Source organism: Podarcis bocagei (assembly GCF_964188305.1).
Source record: "Podarcis bocagei genome assembly, chromosome: 3".
NCBI lineage: Eukaryota > Metazoa > Chordata > Lepidosauria > Squamata > Lacertidae > Podarcis > Podarcis bocagei.
The window spans coordinates 111,979,017-112,000,596 of NC_138127.1; the positions used below are offsets into that span (position 1 = coordinate 111,979,017).

The 21,580-nt window shown below is 55.7% G+C and overlaps 2 protein-coding genes across 3 annotated transcripts in view; both read left to right on the plus strand.

The window, feature by feature from the left end:
* CAD (carbamoyl-phosphate synthetase 2, aspartate transcarbamylase, and dihydroorotase) overlaps positions 1-21,580 on the plus strand; it is a 44,557-nt gene that overhangs the window by 19,993 nt on the left and 2,984 nt on the right. For both annotated transcript variants that reach the window (XM_081188308.1, XM_081188309.1), the window contains 23 exons: positions 885-983; positions 1,359-1,583; positions 3,134-3,316; positions 4,027-4,245; positions 5,598-5,765; positions 6,300-6,482; positions 7,247-7,351; positions 8,637-8,879; positions 9,015-9,096; positions 9,699-9,865; positions 10,175-10,339; positions 10,997-11,128; positions 11,790-11,991; positions 12,297-12,487; positions 13,785-13,925; positions 14,666-14,740; positions 16,096-16,237; positions 16,356-16,403; positions 17,017-17,171; positions 18,238-18,312; positions 18,401-18,613; positions 20,255-20,380; positions 20,486-20,641. In XM_081188308.1, the coding sequence (XP_081044434.1) occupies positions 885-983; positions 1,359-1,583; positions 3,134-3,316; positions 4,027-4,245; positions 5,598-5,765; positions 6,300-6,482; positions 7,247-7,351; positions 8,637-8,879; positions 9,015-9,096; positions 9,699-9,865; positions 10,175-10,339; positions 10,997-11,128; positions 11,790-11,991; positions 12,297-12,487; positions 13,785-13,925; positions 14,666-14,740; positions 16,096-16,237; positions 16,356-16,403; positions 17,017-17,171; positions 18,238-18,312; positions 18,401-18,613; positions 20,255-20,380; positions 20,486-20,641 (3,495 nt within the window). The remainder of the gene's footprint in view (positions 1-884; positions 984-1,358; positions 1,584-3,133; positions 3,317-4,026; positions 4,246-5,597; positions 5,766-6,299; positions 6,483-7,246; positions 7,352-8,636; positions 8,880-9,014; positions 9,097-9,698; positions 9,866-10,174; positions 10,340-10,996; positions 11,129-11,789; positions 11,992-12,296; positions 12,488-13,784; positions 13,926-14,665; positions 14,741-16,095; positions 16,238-16,355; positions 16,404-17,016; positions 17,172-18,237; positions 18,313-18,400; positions 18,614-20,254; positions 20,381-20,485; positions 20,642-21,580) is intronic.
* Positions 18,971-21,580, plus strand: part of LOC308583947 (uncharacterized protein) — a 37,764-nt gene continuing 35,154 nt past the window's right edge. The window contains exon 1 of the mRNA XM_081188454.1: positions 18,971-19,020. The gene's annotated coding sequence lies outside the window, so the exon portion shown is untranslated. The remainder of the gene's footprint in view (positions 19,021-21,580) is intronic.

Below are 21,580 nucleotides of genomic sequence, written 5' to 3' on the forward strand. Positions count from 1 at the left end.
AGGTGCAGAGGCTTGTGGGATTTGATCAGAAATTATTGTCAATGAATCAAACCCAGTCAACGCAATGCTTTCATTGCTGACACAATGGCTTGTTCCATATTTCATAATTCCTCATAGCAATCCCACCTGACCCCCACACTCTGGATATTTGCACCCCTACAAGACCGTTCCACAGTCAAGCAACACTTGCCATCAGAAAGTTCTTCCTGATGTTTAGTCTGAATACCTTTTGTGTAACTCGAAGCCTTTGGTGCGGAAGAAAACAAACTGGCTCCCTTTTCTGTGTGATAGCCCTTCAGATAATACAAAATAAAACAGAATAAAACCATGCATCTATTATAAAACATCAACACTGGGGCTGAACTCTGAGCGGCATCCATATCCAATACATTTTCACCTAAATTTCTCCTAAATGCAGCCGATGGGGAGGATTGTTGTATCTCAATCTGGAGGGTGTTCCATAAATGGGGAGCCACCACTGAGAAGGCCCTGTCCTGTCCCTTGTCCCCATTGTGAGCATCACACTGGCTGTCTCTGGGCTTAAGGCTGTGGGTGGCACTGGTGCTGGGGAGGCCCTTCTGTCCGGCCCTCAGGCCATCGATGGTTTGGGGCCGTGTTTCTCATCTGGAGCCCCAGCTGTCGATGGACTACAGCTCCCATCACCCTGAACTAGCCAGCAGCACCAGTGGTCAGGGCGATGGGAATTGTAGTGCCAACAACAGCTAGGGACCCAGGTTTGAGAAGTCCTCCCTTCGGGTGCTTGAGGCAGCAAGCTCACAGCCCCTGGGGGGGTGGCAGGACAGGGGGCCGGACCCACAGCTAATATTCAGGCTGCGTTCTGGGAGAATGTGCTCAACGCCGCGCCTTCCTTCTCTCCTCCGCAGATGGGTTACAAAACCATCATGGTCAACTACAACCCGGAGACGGTCAGCACCGACTACGACATGTGTGACCGGCTCTACTTCGACGAGATGTCCTTCGAGGTGGGTCCCGTCCGTGGGTGGTTATGCCAGGGGATCGGGGATTGGGGCCTCTAACAAGTCCCATCTGTCTTGTAGGGCTTCTCCTTATATATTTTATGCTATTCCTCAGCCATCCTTTATTTACTTATTTCACAAAGTCTATATGCCCCTTGATCATAGGGGTGGGGGGGGGACCTCAAAGCAGTTGACAAAATAAGGAAAGATAGAGCAATAAAATTATCACCGAGTTGCAGCCATCATTCAAGACGTAGAGAACATTGCAGCCACAATAGACTGAAACAAGTGGGGAAACCTCAAGCCGCTGCGCCTGGTGGGCCTGATCCTGCCCCCCTTGGGGTCCTCACCCGGCCACTCCTTCCTCCGCCCCCCAACCAGGTGGTGATGGACATCTACGAGCTGGAGAACCCCGAGGGTGTGATCCTGTCCATGGGGGGCCAGCTGCCCAACAACATTGCCATGGCGCTGCACCGGCAGCAGTGCCGCATCCTGGGGACGTCCCCGGAGGCCATCGACTCGGCCGAGAACCGCTTCAAGTTCTCCCGCCTGCTGGACACCATCAGCATCAGCCAGCCCCTCTGGAAGGAGCTCTCCGACACCGAGGTGAGCTCTGTCCGTGGGCCCAGCGGCCAGCCTGGCTCTGCCCAGCGGGCGGACCTCTCTCTTGTCTCCAGGCAACCAAGAGGGGTGGGGGAGAGGGTTTGAATCCTGCTTGCGGGTTCCCCGGGTTGGGCATCCGGGTGGCCACTGTGAGAAGGGGGTGGGTTTCCAGTTTTCAAGGCCCAACTCAGTTGGAAAGGGACCCCAAGGAGTCACTGCACTTTAACCTGTATTTTAAATTGGTTCCCCCCCCCCATTATGTTTTTACTGTAATTTTACTGGTGTTAGCTGCCCTGAGTCCGGCTCTGGCCGGGGAGGGCAGGGTAGAAATAAAATAAATTATTATTATTATTACTACTATTATTATTATTATTTATTTCAAACCCCTGCAATGCAGGAAGAATAGTAAGGGGATCACAGGCCTAAATGGCCCCAAATCCCTCGTGGCTGCAGGGGGGCCCCTCCTGGTAGATCCTCCGCCCTCTGGGGGCGCCCAGGGAGAGACGGCCTTCTCTGTGGGTCTCCCTCCTCTTTGCCCCCCTGACCTGTGCCTTTTAGGACCCACCTTATTGTCATGGTTGTAAAGAGACCCCTGACCATTAGGTCAGTCGTGGCCAACTCTGGGGTTGTGGTGGTCATCTCGCTTTACTGGCCGAGGGAGCCGGCGTACAGCTTCCGGGTCATGTGGCCAGCAGGACTAAGCCGCTTCTGGCGAACCACAGCAGCGCACTGTTTACCTTCCCGCCGGAGCGGTACCTATTTATCTACTTGCACTTTGACGTGCTTTCGAACTGCTAGGTGGGCAGGATCAGGGACCGAGCAATGGGTTGTAAGCAGTTTTAAATTCATGATGCTATTCTCGCGGCCACTGGCCTGATCCAGCCCGTCTCTTCTGATCTTACTATTTACTGAGCTTATATACCACCCTATACCCAGAGGTCACAGGGCGGTTCACAGAAAAAAGTCACAGCATATATAATCAGAATAAAAAACAACACCCCAATAACACCCCCCCCCAAAAAAAGAGCCACATTTTAAAAGGGCGTAGGATGCCGATCAGACCACCCAATGGCCTGGTTAAAAAGGAACGTTTTTGCCTAGCGCCTAAAGGTGTGTAATGAAGGCACCAGGCGAACTTCCCTGGGGAGAGCATCCCACAGACGGGGAGCCACTGCAGAAAAGGCCCCGTTCTTGTGTTGCTACCCTCCGCACCTCTCAAGGAGGAGACACACAGAGGAGGGCCGTGGAAGATGATATTGGGGTCCAGGTAGAGGCAGTCCGGGAGGTCTTGCGGTCCTGAGCCATTTAAGGCTTTACAGGTCAAGACCTGCGCTTTGAATTGGGTCTGGAAACTGATGCCGGATGCTCCCCCTTAGAGCCGATGGCCAGGGGCCGTGGGTCCTTCGCTGCCCTTGTTCAGGGCAGAGTCCAGAATGGATGGACCCCGGGGTCCCAGGCCAGAGGGAGTCCCTGGATCTTTTCTCCCTGGAAACCCAAGTGGCCCCTCTGTCGGCCCTGGGCGCCCGCTGACCGTTTCCTCCTCCCCTCCGCAGTCGGCCAAGCAGTTCTGCTGCAAGGTGGGCTACCCCTGCGTGGTGCGGCCCTCCTACGTCCTCAGCGGGGCGGCCATGAACGTGGCCTACTCGGACAGCGACCTGGAGAGGTTCCTCTGCAACGCCGTGGCCGTCTCCAAGGAGCAGCCGGTCGTCATCTCCAAGTTCATCCAGGAGGCCAAGGTGCGGGGGCAGAGGGAAAGGGGGGGTTAGACTCTGGAACTCCCTGCCACCGGACCGGGCAGGGGTGGCCCGCGACTTCAAAAGACGATCAGGCCAATTCAGGCAGGAGAAGAGAGGGCTCTCGATGGCTCTGATCCTCTTCCAAAGTCGGAGGCAGTAAATGCTTCTGAATTCCACTCGCCAGAAGCCACAGGAGGGGAGAGGAGACTCTTGGTGCTCGGATCCTGCTAGTGGGTTTTCCGTAATGGCCGTCTGTCTGGTCAGCCACTGTGAGAACAGGATCCTGGACTGGGTGGGCCAATGGTCTGATCCGGCAGACAGCCTTCCTAACGCAAAAACATATGCTACTCTCCCCTTCCTAGAGATGGGGGAAATTGTGGGGTGGGGGGCTGGGTTTTCCCAATTTTTCCATCTTCCCCCCCAGGTCTTCCCATCTCTACCCCTTCCTGATTCAGAGCTGGGGTGTGGTTTTTGTGATCTGGGGGTGAGCCCTCCAAGTGGGGCAGTGGGTGCTCACCTGCCTTTCACTGCCACAAAGGTGGCTGTTGGCGTGAGGAGAGCAGGGGGCAGGATTAGTGCTTTAGAGTGCCCGATGAAGCTCAGAGGCGCACCTGCCCCCCCCAGGAGAGCATGAATCGGGGGGGGGGTGTCTGTTGGGGGTGGGGTGAACACACGCTTCACTCATCTCTCGCTCTCCCCCCTTGCCACAGGAGATTGACGTGGACGCCGTGGCCTGTGACGGGCAGGTGGTGGCCATCGCCATCTCTGAGCATGTGGAGAACGCTGGGGTGCATTCGGGGGACGCCACCCTGGTGACGCCCCCGCAGGACATCACGCCCAAGACGCTGGAGCGCATCAAGGCCATTGTGCATGCCATCGGGCAGGAGCTTCAGGTCACGGGGCCCTTCAACCTCCAGCTCATCGCCAAGGTGAAGGGGGCAGGGGAGCGGGGGGGGGGGAGCAGTGACAGACCCCTTTGTCCGCCATCGGGGGCCCCCCTATCAGGCTGTGGGGGTCTCTGGCAGGTTTGCTTGGCCAAGTTTTCTATTGCAAGACGATCACATCTGATGCACATGTAACTTGCGCCCTTTCAACCAGACGTGGTTGGAGACAGGCTGGTTCTTTATAATATTTCCAATCAAATATCCTTTATAAGGCACAGCAAACCACACATGATCAAACAGACACCGTATACAAATTGTGCATAATACAAGCTCAGCGTAAAAAGGTTTGTCCCAGTCAGATCTTTAACTCCAGAGGAAATCAATTTGCCTACATAATACAATACAACACTACCACATCACTGATCAATTAAGAACCACTAAATCTCTTTATAATTGCCCGGTCTTTCTACATGGACAGCCACTATTAAAGTAATTTGATCATTCCTGTCCTATAGCAGGTCCTGAACCGTTGGTGGCATAGAATTGAGCCTATTGAGTTGTAAGGCCTCTAATAATTGTCTTCTGGCACAAATGCCAAAATCACAAGAAAAGAAAATACGCTCCAAAGTATCAGGTTCCTGTTTACTACATTTGCAGAGACGCTCTGATTCTGGGAGAGCTAAATATCTTCCTCTCACTGAGGAAGAAACATTAAATCTGGCTAACATAAACAGCCTGCACAATTCATGATTCTTCAGATTTGTCATGTATCCCTTTTGAAAATCTCTACACAAAGGGAGATTTAAATAGAGAAGAGAACAAGTTCTGTGTTTTGCAACCTCGAGAGTGGAGAGAACACTTCTTTCTGTAAGACTCTGCCTGATAATTTCCCAAGCATCTTCGGGGTCAGAAATTTCGAAGTCAGATTAAGGCCTATCAAGTTCAATTTTCTCCTACAAGTCAATGATAAATTGTAAATTACATTATCACTTAAGAGGTCGTAAAGAATTAGGAGACAGGGCTCTGTAATGCAGGAAGATCCAATATTTCAAGGTTCTCAGCCATACTCTTACCGATAAAGGAAGTATTCCCAACTCACAACATATTATAAAATTTATTTTCTGCATTCATGTATTTAGTTGCGCTGCAGTTCTATGAAGGCAGGAAGAGCTTTCACGCTTGGGGACAGTGTGCAGGCTCTGACATGCTTGCGCCAGCTTCCCGGAGCCAGTGCGCTGAGCATGCGGTTGTACAGTAACATTTCAGCCCCTGTTGTTGTTTAGCACTGAACTTGGCTTGGGCTTAGCGCATCCCTGCGTGACTGGGGCCCTGGGCTGGGGCCGCGTGGCCCCCTTTGAACCCCTGGCCAACGTCCCTCTCCTCCTCCTCCTCCGCAGCACGACCAGCTGAAGGTGATTGAGTGCAACGTGAGGGTCTCGCGCTCCTTCCCCTTCGTCTCCAAGACCCTGGGCGTCGACCTGGTGGCTTTGGCCACGCAGGTGATCATGGGCGAAGAGGTGGAGCCGGTGGGGCTGATGGCCGGCACAGGCATCGTGGGGGTCAAGGTGAGTGGCCGGGGGGGGGGAGAGGGAGGCCTCCTTGGGGGTGTGTGTGCTGAGGCAACCGGATCTCCCCCTGGGTTCTCCGAGGGGCCTCCTCTTTGGGGCCCATAAGTAATTGTTAAGTCTGTGTATGTTTATTCAAAACCTGCCAAGGAGTCCAGTTCATTTTGATGTTTTTTTAAATACTTTGTAAAGGGTTCCCATTCATCTTTAAAGTCGCAGTTATCCTTGTCATGTGTCAGTTTTGCCAATTCTGCGTAGTCCATCCGTTTCTCTTGCCACAGTTCTTTAGTCAGGATTTCTTCATTCTTCCATCCTTGTGCTATTAAGGCTCTTGCCGCCGTTGTTCCACACATGAAGATATTTCTCACTTTCCTTGGCAGGTCTTTTTCTACAATCCCTAACAAAAATGCTTCAGGTTGATAAATAACTTTTTATTTATACCCTCCCTTTCCCAGTTCAGGAAACTGGGCTCAGGGTGGCTAGCAACCAATTTAAAACACTTGAATTCCCCTGCCCCTCCCTCTCCGCCCGCAGGTGCCCCAGTTCTCCTTCTCGCGGCTGGCAGGGGCTGACGTGGTCCTTGGGGTGGAGATGACCAGCACAGGTGAGGTGGCCTGCTTTGGGGAGAACCGCTGCGAGGCCTACCTGAAGGCCATGCTCAGCACCGGGTTCAAGATCCCCCGGAAGAACATCCTGCTCACCATCGGAAGCTACAAGGTGAGCCGGGCAGGGAGGGAGCGGGGGGGGGGGGGCTGAGGAGGGGGCCCTGCAGCGCCCCACACATCCCCAAAGGCACTTTCATTTAGCACCCAGAATCCCATAGTGGAAGAGAGGAGGAGGTCCTGTGCGGAGGGGAAGAGACGGGGCTGGCTGCCTGTCTTTCTGGAGAGGGGCCCTGGCGGACGTAGCAGATTTGCACAAAGGCTCCTGACTCAGATGAGCAGTCAGGAAATGAGAGGAGGCCAGCAACTGCTCAAGAAGCACAAAGCAGAGAGTTGGAGTAAATGGTCAATTTTCAAGGATCGGAAATGTAGACCTGAGCTTTTTTAACTTGATCTGGAGTTTGGGGTGATCAGGGAAGTGGCCCAGTTTGCGAAACTGTTCAGGGCTGTTAAATAAAGAGAGATTGTGAAGAGCTCCAGAAGGGAGCGAATGGGCAGAGGCCGGTGCCAGCTTGGTCTCTCTGCCCTCCACAGCTGGAGGCTGCCATGCTTCTGAGGACCCAAGGAAGGTCTTTCGCTCGAACCGACTTTTGGGTTTCCCTTTGGGGCTCCTGGCTGGGCACTGCTGGAAGAGGAGCGGGCGCTTCTCAGGCTCCTCTGTCCTTGGATGCCAGCCTGTGGAAGCGGGCGCATGGCACAAGGTGGCAGGAGAAGGCCGGGTGGTGGCAGCACCCGCCCAAGGCCGTGAAGACCCTCTCCCCGGGAGGGAGGCAGTGAGAGGGGCGCTGCCACGTGGCCTGACCTTGGCATCTCTTCCAGAACAAGAGTGAGCTGCTGTCCACCGTGCGAACCCTGGAGGGCCTGGGATACAACCTCTATGCCAGCCTGGGCACGGCCGACTTCTACACTGAGCACGGCATCAAGGTGGGCTGGGCAGGGGGCTGCTGCGCTTAACATCCCTGTCAGTTTGGCTGATGGCTGAGCCTTGCGGGGGGGGGGGTTGGGGGGAGGGATGGAAAAGGTCCCTGCAGGGGGGAGTGGGGCAAGGGATCATTTCTCATCCACTTCCAAGGCCCTGTGGGGTTAGAATCATAGAATCCTAGAGTTGGAAGAGACCACAAGGGCCATCGAGTCCAACCCCCTGCCAAGCAGGAAACACCATCAGAGCACTCCTGACATATGGTTCTCAAGGGTTGGGGGAGATGTTACTCCGTTCAACAACCGGAGCGTCATTTGGCCCCCTCCCTTACCAAGTGCAGTAGACACACACCCTTCTTATCCCCTTGGGGGGGCACTGTGAAGGCTTCTAGGGCCAGTTCCCTCTGTACCAGGACACAGGTGGCGCTGTGGGTTAAACCACAGAGCCTAGGACTTGCCGATCAGAAGGTCGGCGGTTCGAATCCCCGCGATGACGGGGTGAGCTCCCGTTGCTCGGTCCCTGCTCCTGCCCACCTAGCAGTTTGAAAGCACATCAAAGTGCAAGTAGATCAATAGGTACCGCTCTGGCAGGAAGGTAAACGGCGTTTCCGTGCGCTGCTCTGGTTCGCCAGAAGCGGCTTAGTCCTGCTGGCCACATGACCCGGAAGCTGGACGCCGGCTCCCTTGGCCAATAAAGCGAGATGAGCGCCGCAACCCCAGAGTCAAGTGCAACTGGACCTAATGGTCAGGGGTCCCTTTCCCTTTACCCGCTGTACCAGCCCTGGAGGGACTGGAAGTTTGGCATATAATAATAATGATGGTGGTGATGGTGATAATAATAATACTTTATTTATACCCTGCCCATCTGGCTGGGTTTCCCCAGCCACTTCTGGGTGCCTCCCCACTGAATATTAAAAACCTGCTACAGCATCATAACTTCCCCCACCCCCCTGGCTGACATTTTTAGAAATGCCTCCCTCCCTCCCTCCCAATCCTAGAATTGTAGTGTTGGAAGGGACCCCAAGGAATCTCAATCTGCATGTGGGGCTGGGGAGAACCTTCCTATGGGGAGGAGGCAAGGCATGGGGTGCCCTCAATCCTAAAGCTGTGCAGTTGGAAGGGGACTCCAAAGGTCCTCTAGTCCAACCCCTTCAATGCAGGGATCTGGTGGCTCCCTGATCCCTAGCCTCCCGTGGCCCTTCCCAGGCCCCGGGGGCAGAACGGGCCCTCTGTCCTTGCTGGGCGTGGCTGACCTGGGGACGGGGGTCTCCCCCCTTGTCTCCCGCGACAGGTGATGGCTGTGGACTGGCACTTTGAGGAGGCCGACGGGGGCGAGGTGGCCGGCAAGGAGCGCAGCATCCTGGACTACCTGGCGGAGAACCACTTTGACCTGGTCATCAACCTCTCCATGCGCAACTCGGGCGGCCGCCGACTCTCCTCCTTCGTCACCAAGGGCTACCGCACTCGGCGCCTGGCCATCGACTACTCCGTGCCCCTCATCATCGACATCAAGTGCACCAAGCTCTTCGTCGAGGTGCGGGGGCCTTTGGGGGGGTTGCCAGCTCTGGGGGTGGGAGACCCCAATTCAATGTTCTGAATGGGGGGGGTTGGGAGGCAAGCATTGGGGCTATTCCAGGGCAGTTGTGACCCCCTCCTCTGCTCCCCACAGGCCCTTGGACAGATTGGGGGTGCTCCTCCGCTGAAGATGCACGTGGACTGCATGACCTCGCAGAAGCTCATCCGCTTGCCAGGTGGGAGCTGGGGTATGGGGGTGCCAGGGGGAGGGGGCATTAGGCAGGCAGAAGAGCATCTCCCCCTGAGACCATCCTGGCCCTCACTTGCCAGCGTTGGGGTCCTGCCTCCATCCGTGGGGTTAGAGGGCAGACCTGGCTTGAGTTCTGTCCGTGGGGCTGGAGTGAAGCATCAGTCCCTTGGACCCACATGGCTTGTGGGCCCCAGACACTAAATCCTGCCACTCTGAACAGACCATGGCTGGCCGACCCTGCCTCGGTTTCCCAGACGGTGTGCTCCGTCGCCTGCGCACTTGACATTTTTGGGTTTATACTGGGCGTTATGTTCTTATGGAACCCCCAGCTCCAAAGGCAGTCCGTCCGGACTGCAAGTTCTGAGGGGGTTTTGGCCACTGTGCTGGACCAGACGCAACTCAGGCTGCCGCCCTGATCCCCTTTGCCTGGCAGCAAGTCCCTTCTGTGTGTGATGGGGCGAGGAGTGCTTGGAGGAGTCTGGCGCTGGGTGCCCCCTTGGGTGGAGGCGGAGCTGGACCCGTTGGGCACCTGCCTGACTCCCCAGGGGGGCTCCCTCTGCTGACCTTGGCCCCCTTCTCCCCCTCCAGGGCTCATTGATGTCCATGTGCACCTTCGGGAGCCAGGGGCCACCCACAAGGAGGACTTCGCATCCGGCACAGCAGCCGCCCTGGCTGGCGGCATCACCATGGTGTGTGCCATGCCCAACACCTCCCCGGCTATCATTGACGCCGGTTCCTTTGCCCTGGCGCAGAAGGTAAAGAGGCTCCTGCCTAGCGGGTCCCGCCTTGCAGGGGGTTGGACTAAATGACCCTCCGGACCCCTTGCAGCTCACAATTCTGTGACTGCGGAGAAGGGCGGTGGGCGACGGATCCTGCTTTCGGGTTTCCCATTATGGTCATCTGGTTGGGCTCTCTGAGACTGGATGGGCTCCCTTTGCCCCAGCAGGGCTCTTCCTCGGTGGGGGTCACCGTCTGTACCACCTGGTTTGGGGGTGGCGAAAGGTGTGCCAGCCACGTTGTGAAACTGGGTTTGCCTCTCTGCCCTCTCCCCCCCCCCCCCGCAGCTGGCGGAGACCGGGGCGCGCTGCGATTATGCGCTCTACGTGGGCGCCTCCTCGGACAACGCCGGCTCCCTGGGGCCTCTGGCCGGAGCAGCCGCTGGCCTGAAGATGTACTTGAACGACACCTTTTCGGACCTCAAGATGGACAACGTCTCCCTGTGGATGGAGGTGGGTCGGGCACGCAAGACGCACGTCGAGGCAGACCTTCCTGTCCCTTCGCTGGCTGTGGGTCCAGGAATCCTGTCTCAACTGGGCGAGGCCTTCTGCCAACATGCCAGAGCACAAAATCGCCTTGCTCCGCTGCTTCATTTTGGGGGACCTGGCACAGCTACAGGTGCCCGTTCAACCTCTGTAAGAATTCAGCATTTTAGGGCAGCCGCAATTAGACCTTGGAACTCCCTGCCTATTGATACCAGGAATCACAGGGCTCTTTTGTGAGACAAGCCAAGATGCTTAGGAAGTCAGTGTGAATCTCTTTCATCCCTTGTATGCCATTTCACCATTGATAGGATAATCTTTGTCATTGTCCCATACAGAACAATGAAATTGAAAAAATCTACATCAGACATTCAAAAGCCAACAATCCTGCTATCCCAACTATCCCTATCTGCTTAGCCCCTAAAAACTCTGAGACCCCATAATTGAATACAATATACTCACATAGAGACTACCTTACACTGTGTTTAGAACCAGAATTGCATCAAGCAGCATATGAATATTGGGGAGGTGGTGGACCCGCCCCCTTGCACCCGGGGGGGCTCCTTCCCTCGCCCCTTTGCGCTCAGGGGGTCTCCCTCACTCGCTCCTCTCTCTCTGCCCCGGCAGCACTTTGAAAAGTGGCCGAAACACCTTCCCATCGTGGCTCACGCAGAGAAGCAGACGGTGGCCGCCATCCTGATGGTGGCCCAGCTGTACCAGCGCCCCGTCCACATCTGCCACGTGGCGCGGAAGGAGGAGGTGAGCGGGTCAGAAGGGGTGGGGTGGGGCGGCCCAGGGGGTCCTTGGCTGGGAAGTCTTCTCCCGCAGAAGAGGCAGGGCAGGAAGGGGGCAAGGCAACAAGCCAGGCTGGCAAAGACCGCCCAGCCTTGGGTGGCTTGAAAAGCGGGCATGGGGGGCGGGGGAGAGGGCACTCGATGGCTCCCGGCCGCTGACTCCATGCTCAGGAGGCAGCAATGATTCTGAAAGGGAACCACAGGAGGGCACAGGGCTCCTGGGCTCGGGGTGAGAACAGGATGCCCGGCAAGATGGCGTGCAGCACCCCGGCTCCTCTGGTGCCTCCCAGCTCAGAGACAGTCTGTCTAGAGTCCTAGGTTGCTAGGACTCAGGATGAGGCCGGACGAGGGGGGGGCTGCTGGGCACGCGGATGGGTGAGAGGCAGTGGGAAGGGAGCAGGCTGGGGGCTGGGCTGGCACTGGGGCACTTTTGAGCAACGGCTAAAAGGGGGCGGGGGGGGGAGAATCCACCCAGGGAGGGGGCGCTGGAAGGGGAGGAGGGGGGCAGAGGCAGGTCTCACTTTTCCTGCAACGGGGAGTCAGGAAGCTGCTTGGGGAGAGAAGGCCACCGTGAGGCAGATCTGAAGGGCTAAGGCTTGTGTGACCCCCCCTGCCTCCCCCCGCAGATCCTGATCATCAAGGCCGCGAAGCAGAAGGGCATTGAGGTGACCTGCGAGGTGGCCCCCCACCACCTCTTCCTGTGCCAGGAGGACCTGGGGCGCATTGGGGAGGGCCGGGGGCAGGTGCGGCCCATGCTGGGCTCCCGAGAGGACATGGAGGCCCTGTGGGAAAACATGGACACCATCGACTGCTTTGCCACCGACCACGGTAAGGGGGGGCGTGGGGGGAGATCCGCCTGCCACGCTCAGTCAGAGCCCCACAGCTAATAGAGAGGCAGTGTGGTTAAGTGGTTGGAGTCTTGGCCGAGAGAGCAGGGGTCAAATCCTCACTCAGCCATGAAACTCGCAGGGGTCTCTCTCTCAGCGTAGCCCACCTCACAGGGTTGTGGTGGAGGATTAAATGAGAGGGAGGGAGACCCGCCCCACCACTTTGACCTCCTTGGGGTAGATAAATGGGGGGAAGGGGTGCTGTGTGGGGCCCAGGTCTCTGCCACGCGTCTCTCTCGCCCTCAGCTCCCCACACGCTGGAAGAGAAGCTGGGCAAGGAGCCCCCGCCCGGCTTCCCTGGCCTGGAGACCATGCTGCCGCTGCTGCTGACCGCTGTCTCCGAGGGACGGCTCAGCGTGGAAGACCTGGTCCAGCGTCTCTACGAGAACCCCCGCCGCATCTTCGGGCTCCCCCTGCAAGAGGACACCTACATCGAGGTGAGGCGGGGGGGGGGGAGCCCTCCTGGGGGGTCTCTCTGCAGGGCTGGGGGAGGGCAGGCAAGGGGGCCTCCCGCCCAGGAAAGCCGCTTCTCCAGCCAGGATGCTCTCTCTCTCTGCCGGTCAAGGCCGTCTGCCTGGGGGGACCAGGCCATGCCCAGCAGGGGCCAAATACCCCCAAGAACGTGGGATCCAGATAGACTGCCTCTGGACCTGGAGGTTCCATCAGAAGAGCCGTCTGGATCAGGCCAAAGGCAGCCCAGTATCCCAGGCATACATTTAATAATGATAATAATAATGATGATAATAATAATAATAATAATAATAATAATAATAATAATAATAATAATAATATAATTAATAATTATATCCCGCCCTCCCCAGCCGAAGCCGGGCTCAGAGCGGCTAACAACAATAAAAGTAACACAGTTTACATACAATCACAATCTATTAATTGAAATACATTCTAAAATCAATTAATTCTAAAAACAATTCAGAGTCAAATTAATGGCAACCTTTGAGCTGGAGTTCTGTGAGGATCGCCAAAGGAGGGGGTCAGACTGCGCCCTGGCCAAAGGCCAGGTGGAACAGCTCCGTCTTGCAGGCCCTGCGGAAAGATGTCAAGTCCCGCGGGGCCCTGGTCTCTTGTGACAGAGCGTTCCACCAAGTTGGGGCCAATACTGAAAAGGCCCTGGCTCTGGTTGAGGCCAGGCTAACCTCCCTGTGGCCCGGGACCTCCGAGATGTTTTTGTTTGAAGACCGTAAGGTCCTCCGTGGGGGACATTTCCCAACCAGGTGCCCCCAGTGGCCGGGCAGAGCCAGCGACAGCCCCCTCCTCCCCCATGGATTTGTCCAAGCCCCCTAGGCTGGTGGCCATTGCTGGGTCTCCTTTGGCAGGGAGTTCCACCGTTTAACTATGTTCTGAGAGGAAGCTGCTGCTGTTGCCCCCCCAAGCCCTGCTTGCTCCCTGCAGGCACCTGGGGGCCAGAAGAGGCTGCTGAAGGGCCGGGGCTCAAGGGCAGGGTGTCTGCCTTGCATGCAGAAGGTCCCATGTTCCATCCCCGCTGGCAGCATCTCCCGGGGGGCTGGGAAAGACCCTTTGTCTGAAACCATGGAGATCCCCTGCAGGCAGCGCAGAGGAACCCCGTGGTTTGACTCTGTCTGAAGCAGCTTCCTGTGGACCAGGTGGGCCTGATCCACCAACTGCAGGGCTCCTGGTCCTCCAGGAAAGACTCCTGGGACCCCCAGGGGCTGGGGGGCTGAGGCTCCGTGGGGCTGAGCCGTTTCCTGCCGGCAGGTGGACCTGGAGCAGGAGTGGCTGGTGCCCCCCAACACGGCTTTCAGCAAGGCTCGCTGGACGCCCTTCGAGGGGATGCGGGTGAAGGGGACCGTGCGCCGGGTCATCCTCCGCGGGGAAGTGGCCTACATCGACGGGCAGGTAAGCGGGGCAGGGAGGGCGGAGAGGGAGGGGCTGAGTGGGGCGTGTGGGCCACAGACCCCTAGGATGGCAGAGGTGGAGGGGCCCCCCGGGGTCATCCAGTCCAGCCCCTGCCCCGCAGGAATCTCAGCTGAAGCCTCCAGGACAGAGGACCCTCCAAACTCTCCAGGGAAGGAGAGACCACCAGCCTCCAAGGCTGTCAAACAGCTCTTGCTATCAGAAAATGATCCCTTATTATTATTTACATTTATATACTGCCTTTATTTTCCCGTCACGGTTCTCTCCCTTCCCATTTTCTCCTCGCAACCGCCCTGTGAGGTAGGTCAGGCCAAGAGATGGCGAGTGACTCCCAAGGTGACCCAGGGAGCCTCGTGGCTGTGAGGGGGATTCGAACCCGCCTCTCCCAGGTCACAGTCCAGCACTCTAACCATTAGGCTGCACTGGCTTCCATGAGCCCAGACCAGCTCTACCCATTAACTATCCTTGTCGGAGGAAGACTAGATGTGATGCCAAGCTTGCACTTGGGGAAATTGAAGCTTTTCGTTAAAGGAGGTGCAGCCTGGTGGGGTTTAACCCTTTCCTTCCCTGCTGCTGTCCTGCCAAAAATAATCCCTGTGCCTTCTGTCAATCCTGGGATCCTGATGTTTAGGATCGGCCGCTTCCCTTGGGCTGAAGGGGCCTGCGGACGCCGCTTCCTGGGGAGGGTTTCTGGGGCTCTGAGTTTCCGTCTCTCCTTCCAGGTCCTTGTAGCTCCAGGCTATGGGCAGGATGTGCGGAAATGGCCGAGTGCGGTGCCAGCCAAAGAGATCCTGAAGGTAGGCGCTGGGGCCCAGAATGCCCCCCAAGGGGGCGGGATAGGGGAGGGAACCCACCTGCCAGGCTGCCCAGCACCCACACCACTTCCTGCACCCCTTTCTGTGGGGCTAGGAGTGTCTCTTCTGCCCCCCAGAGGGATTAAGGAGAGGGGGCTTAGTCCGCGAAAGGGAAACGGCAGGGTGTTTGGGTGCTGCTTTCGGACAGCCAAGTTCCAAGTCTAAGCAGGCAGGAGATCCCTCAGGAAACACACACAAGAGCAAAAGAGAGGGGGAGTGTGGCATTTATTTAATTCACAAAATTTATGCACCACTAACAAAATCGAGCACTTTAAGAAACACAAAAGTTAAAATAACTGAAACAGGTTAAACTTTGCACCCGCTTTCCAAACACCTGGGCAGGCTTGTCTCAACCAGAATGTTTTTAGCAGCGGCCAAACAGAGTACAGTGACAGGCCTGCCAGATATCAAGAGGCAGGGAGTTCCAAAGGGCAGGTCCTGCCACACACGAGTTCTTCCCAGGGAGGAACGGCTACTGGGTGTCCCCTGCAGGACCAAAGTGGGTCCATGGGGGGGTAAGATAAATTGCTCCCAAGCTGTTAAGGGACAATCTCTTGGTGACTCAAAAGCAGAGCCTCAGGCCAGTCCTTCCGAGCACAGAGCGAAAAAGGTGTCTGTGTTGGAGCTTTGAGACCCCACCAGCCGTGGAAAATCCAGGCAGGGGGCCTGGTCCTGCTTTGAGCCAACACTGGACTATTGGGGGGGGGGTCTTTGCCATAGCGCCTGCGCTCCTTTGCTTTGCTGTCCATTTCCTTTTTAAAAAAATAATTTATATTAATTTTAACATATAAATTATAATACACACCACAAAACTTCACAATTTATACAATCTTTTTTCTTTTTTCTTTCTTTCTTTTTTGGACTTCTGATGATCCACTCTGATGATCCATTGTTCTTGTCACTTCTTATGCATTTCTTAAATTCATATTGCCTTTAATTATCTTAACTAAACATCCTCCCCTTTATCCATTTTTGCAATAGTTCCAATAATTCACCTCACAAAACTTCTTGCAAACCTACAAACGTAGTCTGTTCACCACAATTACTTTTCAAATAGTCTGTAAATTTACACCAGTCTTCTGTGGATCTGTGGTCCCGCAGATTTCGAATCCTTCCTGTTAGTTTCTCTAGTTCGCTTTGCTGTCCATTTCCTAAAAATTCAGGGGCACACCCCTTGTGAGTCCCCCCCATTCGGGGGGGCGTGCGCTGCTGCTACTGTATATCATTCTCACACACCACAAGAGTAGGTGGGAGATGCCATTGCTCCCCCCCCATTGCTTAACTCTCCCCCCTTTCAGACGCCAGAGCGGCCCCTCCCCACTGTCCAGCCAGAGGCCTTGCGCTGTCGAGCGCCCAGCCCCCGTCGAGCCGGACCGGTGGGAGACGCCCGCTTCTTCCTGGCCCCCCGCATCCACCGTGCCTCGGACCCCGGGCTGCCAGGTGACGGGCGCAGGGGGTGGGAGGGAGGGGGTCCTTCCTGGGGGCAAAGAGGTGCTGTTGCAAAGGCCTCCCGTCTTTCTCTAACGCTGGTCCTCTTCCTCTCTCCATCCTCCGGCAGCCGAAGATCTCAGGGAAAAAGTGGTCAAGAAAACGGTGGAGCCGCCAGGTGAGCTTTCCTTCCTCCTTCTCGCAGAGCCGCTTGTTACTTTCTCTCATAAAACGGATGCGCCGCTTGGTTGCTTTATGAAAATTAAGAAAACAACGCATCTCAAATAAGACAAAGGAATAAAATGATCGATGAAGAGTTAGCAGCAATAATTTAAGGCTGTGGAAAAGTTTAAATAGCATTGGACCAGAAGCCGATGGGAACTCACAGCAACTAGATCTAGGTCTCTGGATGTGTTTTCCTAAACAATATTGCACAGCACAGGTGCTGGCCTGGTGTCAATAGGCAGGGAGTTCCAGGGGGCAAAGATCTGATTTTTCACAAAGTGGGACGGGGTATTACGCAGCCTCCAGCCCCTGTGGCAGTGCCCACTCTGCTGATCCAAGCAACCAAGTGGGTCCATGTGGGGCAAGGGGATCTCGTAGGTAAACTACTCCCAAGTTGTTCAGGGCTTTGTGTACTGATAGACTTCCTGGGGTGTTTCCAGGTTCAGAGAGGAGCTGGAGTTTCCTGCCATACCATGGCAAGAGGCCGAGAGGCAGACCCTGCTGCCCCCGCTGGGTGTTGCCTCTCTGGTCCTCCTCGCAGGGCTGACCTTCCTTTCCTCCCGCAGACTTGGCCATGATCCAGGACGGCCCCCTGTACCTGGCAGGCCCCTTGCCCAGGCAGACGTCCCCGCAGAGCCTGCCACACCCCCAGACTTCACCGCTCCTCCACCCGCTGGTCGGGCAGCACGTCTTGTCCGTCAAGCAGTTCACCAAGGGACAGGTACTCGCGCAGAGACACACTGGGACACCCCGCTCCTCTGGCCTGCCTTGGGGAAGGGGAAAGCCCAGAGAGGAGCCTGCAGGATCAGGCCAGTGGCCGACCAGATGCCCCAAAGGGGGACCCCCCAGAGCCCTCTCCCCTCCCAGGGTTTCCAGCCACTGGGATGCGGCAGAGTTCCACAGTTTAACCATGTGCTCTCTGTGTGAAGGACTTTCTGTCGTCTGTCTTGACTCTCCCGACCTCCAGCTTCATTGGATCTCCACGGGATCTAGTGTTACGAAAGAGGGAGGAAAACTTTTCTGTGTCCACTTTCTCGCAGGCCAGGGAGAAGTTTTTAAGCTTGGGCGTGTATCGCCTTGTCTCTAAATTGAGAAAGTCCCAACTGCTGCGACCATTCCTCATGGGGCAGTCGCTCCCTCCCCTCTGTCTGTGGCGTTCGTACGGGGGCCCCGGTTGTCTCACAGACTATTGACCCGTACACCACTAGTCCGCTGCCACCAACCAGGTCCCCCCCCCCCCGGGTAAAATCACTTCCGCCTCAGTCAGGTTCTCAAGTTAATAAAGAAGAGTGTATTTTATTTCAGACACAAACAAACTTTTACGGCATTCCAAACGTTGTTACTTTCTACTTTCTTAGTCTTATTTTCCCCCCTCTCTCTATTCTACCTCCCCTCACTCAAGAACCCACTGCCCTAACTGTCTCTCTATATCCAACTGCCTTTCCCAACCAGCCAACCCACTCAAACCAACCAACTACCCACCAACAAACCTTGAGCGAAGCCCTTTTATACACATGTAGGCTCCGCCTCCAACTTTCCTATTGGTCCACATTTTTAACCCTTTCTTTTTCCCCTGTACAGAGAGGCTCTAAACAAACAGGCAAACGCCACACTGGCCTTGTCTGACCCTTCCCTAAGTTTTCAGTACCCTTTTTGAGGTGTGCTGACCAGAACGGTACGCCGTATGTTCCGAACGCTGCCGAACGCCATAGAATAGTATAATGCCCTTAGTAGCATTTTGAGACCCCCTCCTGTCCGACTGAGCGCCCCTCTCCCCTCTGCTGCAGATGTCTCACCTCTTCAACGTGGCCCACAACCTGCGCATGATGGTCCAGAAGGAGCGCAACATTGACATCCTCAAGGTGAGGTGGGGGCCGGGGGGTAAGGGGTGGGGGTTGGGGAGGGGGAGCCCCCCGCCTGTACTGAAGTCCGCTGCTTCCTCCCACGCAGGGCAAGGTGATGGCTTCCATGTTCTACGAGGCCAGCACGCGCACCAGCAGCTCCTTTGCCGCCGCCATGTACCGCCTGGGGGGCTCCGTCCTGCCCTTTTCAGAGGCCACCTCCTCCTGCCAGAAGGGGGAGTCGCTGGCGGACTCGGTCCAGACCATGAGCTGCTACGCTGACGTCTTGGTGCTGAGGCACCCCCAGCCGGGGGCCGTGGAGGTGAGCTCTGGGCAAGGCCGCTCTGATGGGACGCAGGGCCCTCGGGGGGGGGGCCAGCAAAGAGAATCCTAGATTGTCGAGTTGGGAGGGGGACCCAAAGGTTATCCAGTCCCACCTCCTGCAATGCAGGGGTTACAGCAAAGGGATCCCTGAGCATCCAGGGAGAGGCTGCTCTCCTCCGAGGGAGACTGTCCCAGAGGATTGGGGTCTAGCAATCATCATCCCAATACAGTGGTACCTCGGGTTAAGTACTTAATTCGTTCCGGAGGTCTGTACTTAACCTGAAACTGTTCTTAACCTGAAGCACCACTTTAGCTAATGGAGCCTCCTGTTGCTGCCGCGCCGCCAGAGCACAATTTCTGTTCTCATCCTGAAGCAAAGTTCTTAACCTGAAGCACTATTTCTAGGTTAGCAGAGTGTGTAACCTGAAGCGTATGTAACCCGAGGTACCACTGTATACAAGAAAGGGAGCAGATCGGACCCTGCTAATTACAGGCCAATTAGTCTCCTAAGCATTATCAATAAACTATATGCTGCCCACTTATGTAATAAATTTGAGGATTGGATGGAGCGAGAATATGTCCTTTCAGAACAACAAGCTGGTTTGAGGGCAAACCGGTCAACTTTAGACCAATGCCTAGGACTCCAATGTCTTGCAGAAAAATATACCTCCAGAAAAGGAGGGTCCCTCTACACAGCTTTCATAGATTTTCAATCTGCCTTTGATTTAATATCACGAGACAGGCTTTGGGAAATCTAAGCGCCTCAAACATAGACAGATGTCTACTGTGTCTTAACCGCGGTTTATACGAAAACACTCGGATCTGGGTTAGGTGTGACCGACAGGGCCATTTATCCAAGGAAATCCAAAACTCCCATGGTGTTAAACAATGCTGTGTCCTTGCGCCTACTTTATTCAACTTCTGTATGAACTCCTTAGCAGGAAACATGGAGAAAGAAAATGCTCACCCCCCCCTTAAATTGGCTGGTACACCCCTCCCGGTTCTCTTATATGCGGATGACTGTTCCAGTGTTGAGAAGGAACAGATCCAGCCTATGCTATCAGCGTGGCTCAGTTCCCTAAAGCCTCTTGTTTCCCTCCCCGGGGTCTGTGGATGGGCTGCTCCTTCCGCCTAGAGAGGCTCTGAGCCACTTCACTCCCACCCCAGGCAGCAGAGTTATGGGTTTGCTTATTTATTTGTTTGCATTTCTGCACCACCTTATTCTCCAAGAAGCTCAAAGTGCCGTATGTGCTTCTCCCACTTCCCATTTCATCCTCACAACGACCCTGCAGAGTAGGTTAGGCTGAGAGAGGTGGTGGCTGGCCCAAGACCCCACCCCATGAACTCTCCAGGGTCCGACTCCTCATTCCCGTCCCACAACCACCTCCCACTGCAAGGTCGGCCAGGCTGAGAAAGGCAGCGAGTGGCCCAAGGGTCACTCCCAGTGAGAGCTTCATGGCCAAGTGGGAATTTGAGCCCTGGGCTCTCGTGGGGCCCTGGGAACTGCCATGGGCAATGGGGCTTCCATCTCCCAGAAAGGATGAAATGGGGACCGCGGTCGGTACAATCTCTCCAGGGCGGCCGTGAAAGGGCTCTGCAGGAACGCCCTGGCTGACTCCCTCTTTCCTCCTTGTGCCAGCTGGCTGCCAAGCACTGCCGCAAGCCTGTCATCAACGCGGGCGACGGGGTTGGGGAGCACCCCACGCAAGGCCTGCTGGACATCTTCACCATCCGGGAGGAGCTGGGCACGGTCAACGGCATGACAGTGAGTGAGGGGACCTCGCTCGGGAGGGGGGGTTGGGGGGTGGCTTCTTTGCGGGGGCCTCCACCCCGGCCAGGGGTGCTGACAGCTGCCTCTGCCCTCCCCCAGATCACCATGGTGGGCGACTTGAAGCACGGCCGGACCGTCCACTCTCTGGCTCGCCTGCTCACCCTCTACCGGGTCAGCCTGCGCTACGTCACGCCACCCAACCTCCGCATGCCAGCCGACATCTTCCACTTCGTGGCCTCCAAGGGGATCAAGCAGGTGAGGAGGAGGGGGCTGCTCTGGGGGTCCCCCCCTGCTGTATTTTAACAGAGCTAAAAGAGTCTCAAAGGCAAATCTATTAGCGTTTGATTTAATTTGCTGTTCTCTACGGAAGCCGTTCCCTTCCTAAATTTAACCGATTTGGGCATTTTTAGACTGTTTAAACTCGGCAACATTTTAACCTCTAAGCCCCCTCTTAATGGTTCATGCAACACCTTAAAGAAAAGCACAGCCAAGAGAGATACACAAGCTCAGCATCTGACAGAGACCCCATTTATTAGAGGAGCTGTTGCCACAGGGCAGGCTCCATAAACCTGTTAGGGGAACTGCCCCAAAGGCACCTTTTAACAGAGTTCTTTTTCCCCCCAAATGCAGTACAGGCAACCCCCAATTTGCACAGGGACGGCGTTCTGGGTTATTGTGCGTGTCGGTGGAAATAATAACAACAACAACAATAATAATATAGTATTATTTATACCCCATCCATCTGGCTGGGTTTCCCCAGCCACTCTGGGCGGCTTCCAACACAATATTAAAATAAAGTAATGTATCATATATTAAAAAATTCCCTGAACAGGCTGCCTTCAGATGTCTTCTAAAAGTCTGGTAGTTGTTCTCTTTGACATCTGGTGGGAGGGTGTTCCACAGGGCGGGCGCCACCACCGAGAAGGCCCTCTGCCTGGTTCCCTGCAACCTCACTTCACGCAAGGAGGGAACCGCCAGAAAGCCCTCAGAGCTGGACCTCAGTGTCTGGGCAGAACGATGGGGGTGGAGATGCTCCTTCAGGTATACTGGACCGCGTATAAGCCCTCCCCGCACCCTTCCAAGTCTGAAAAAGGCACATGCGTGCACAATTAGGGGCACTTTGATCGCGTGCCAGTGGTCGTACGTCACTAGCTCATAGGATGCATACCTGGAAGGTCAGGGAACTAGAACAAT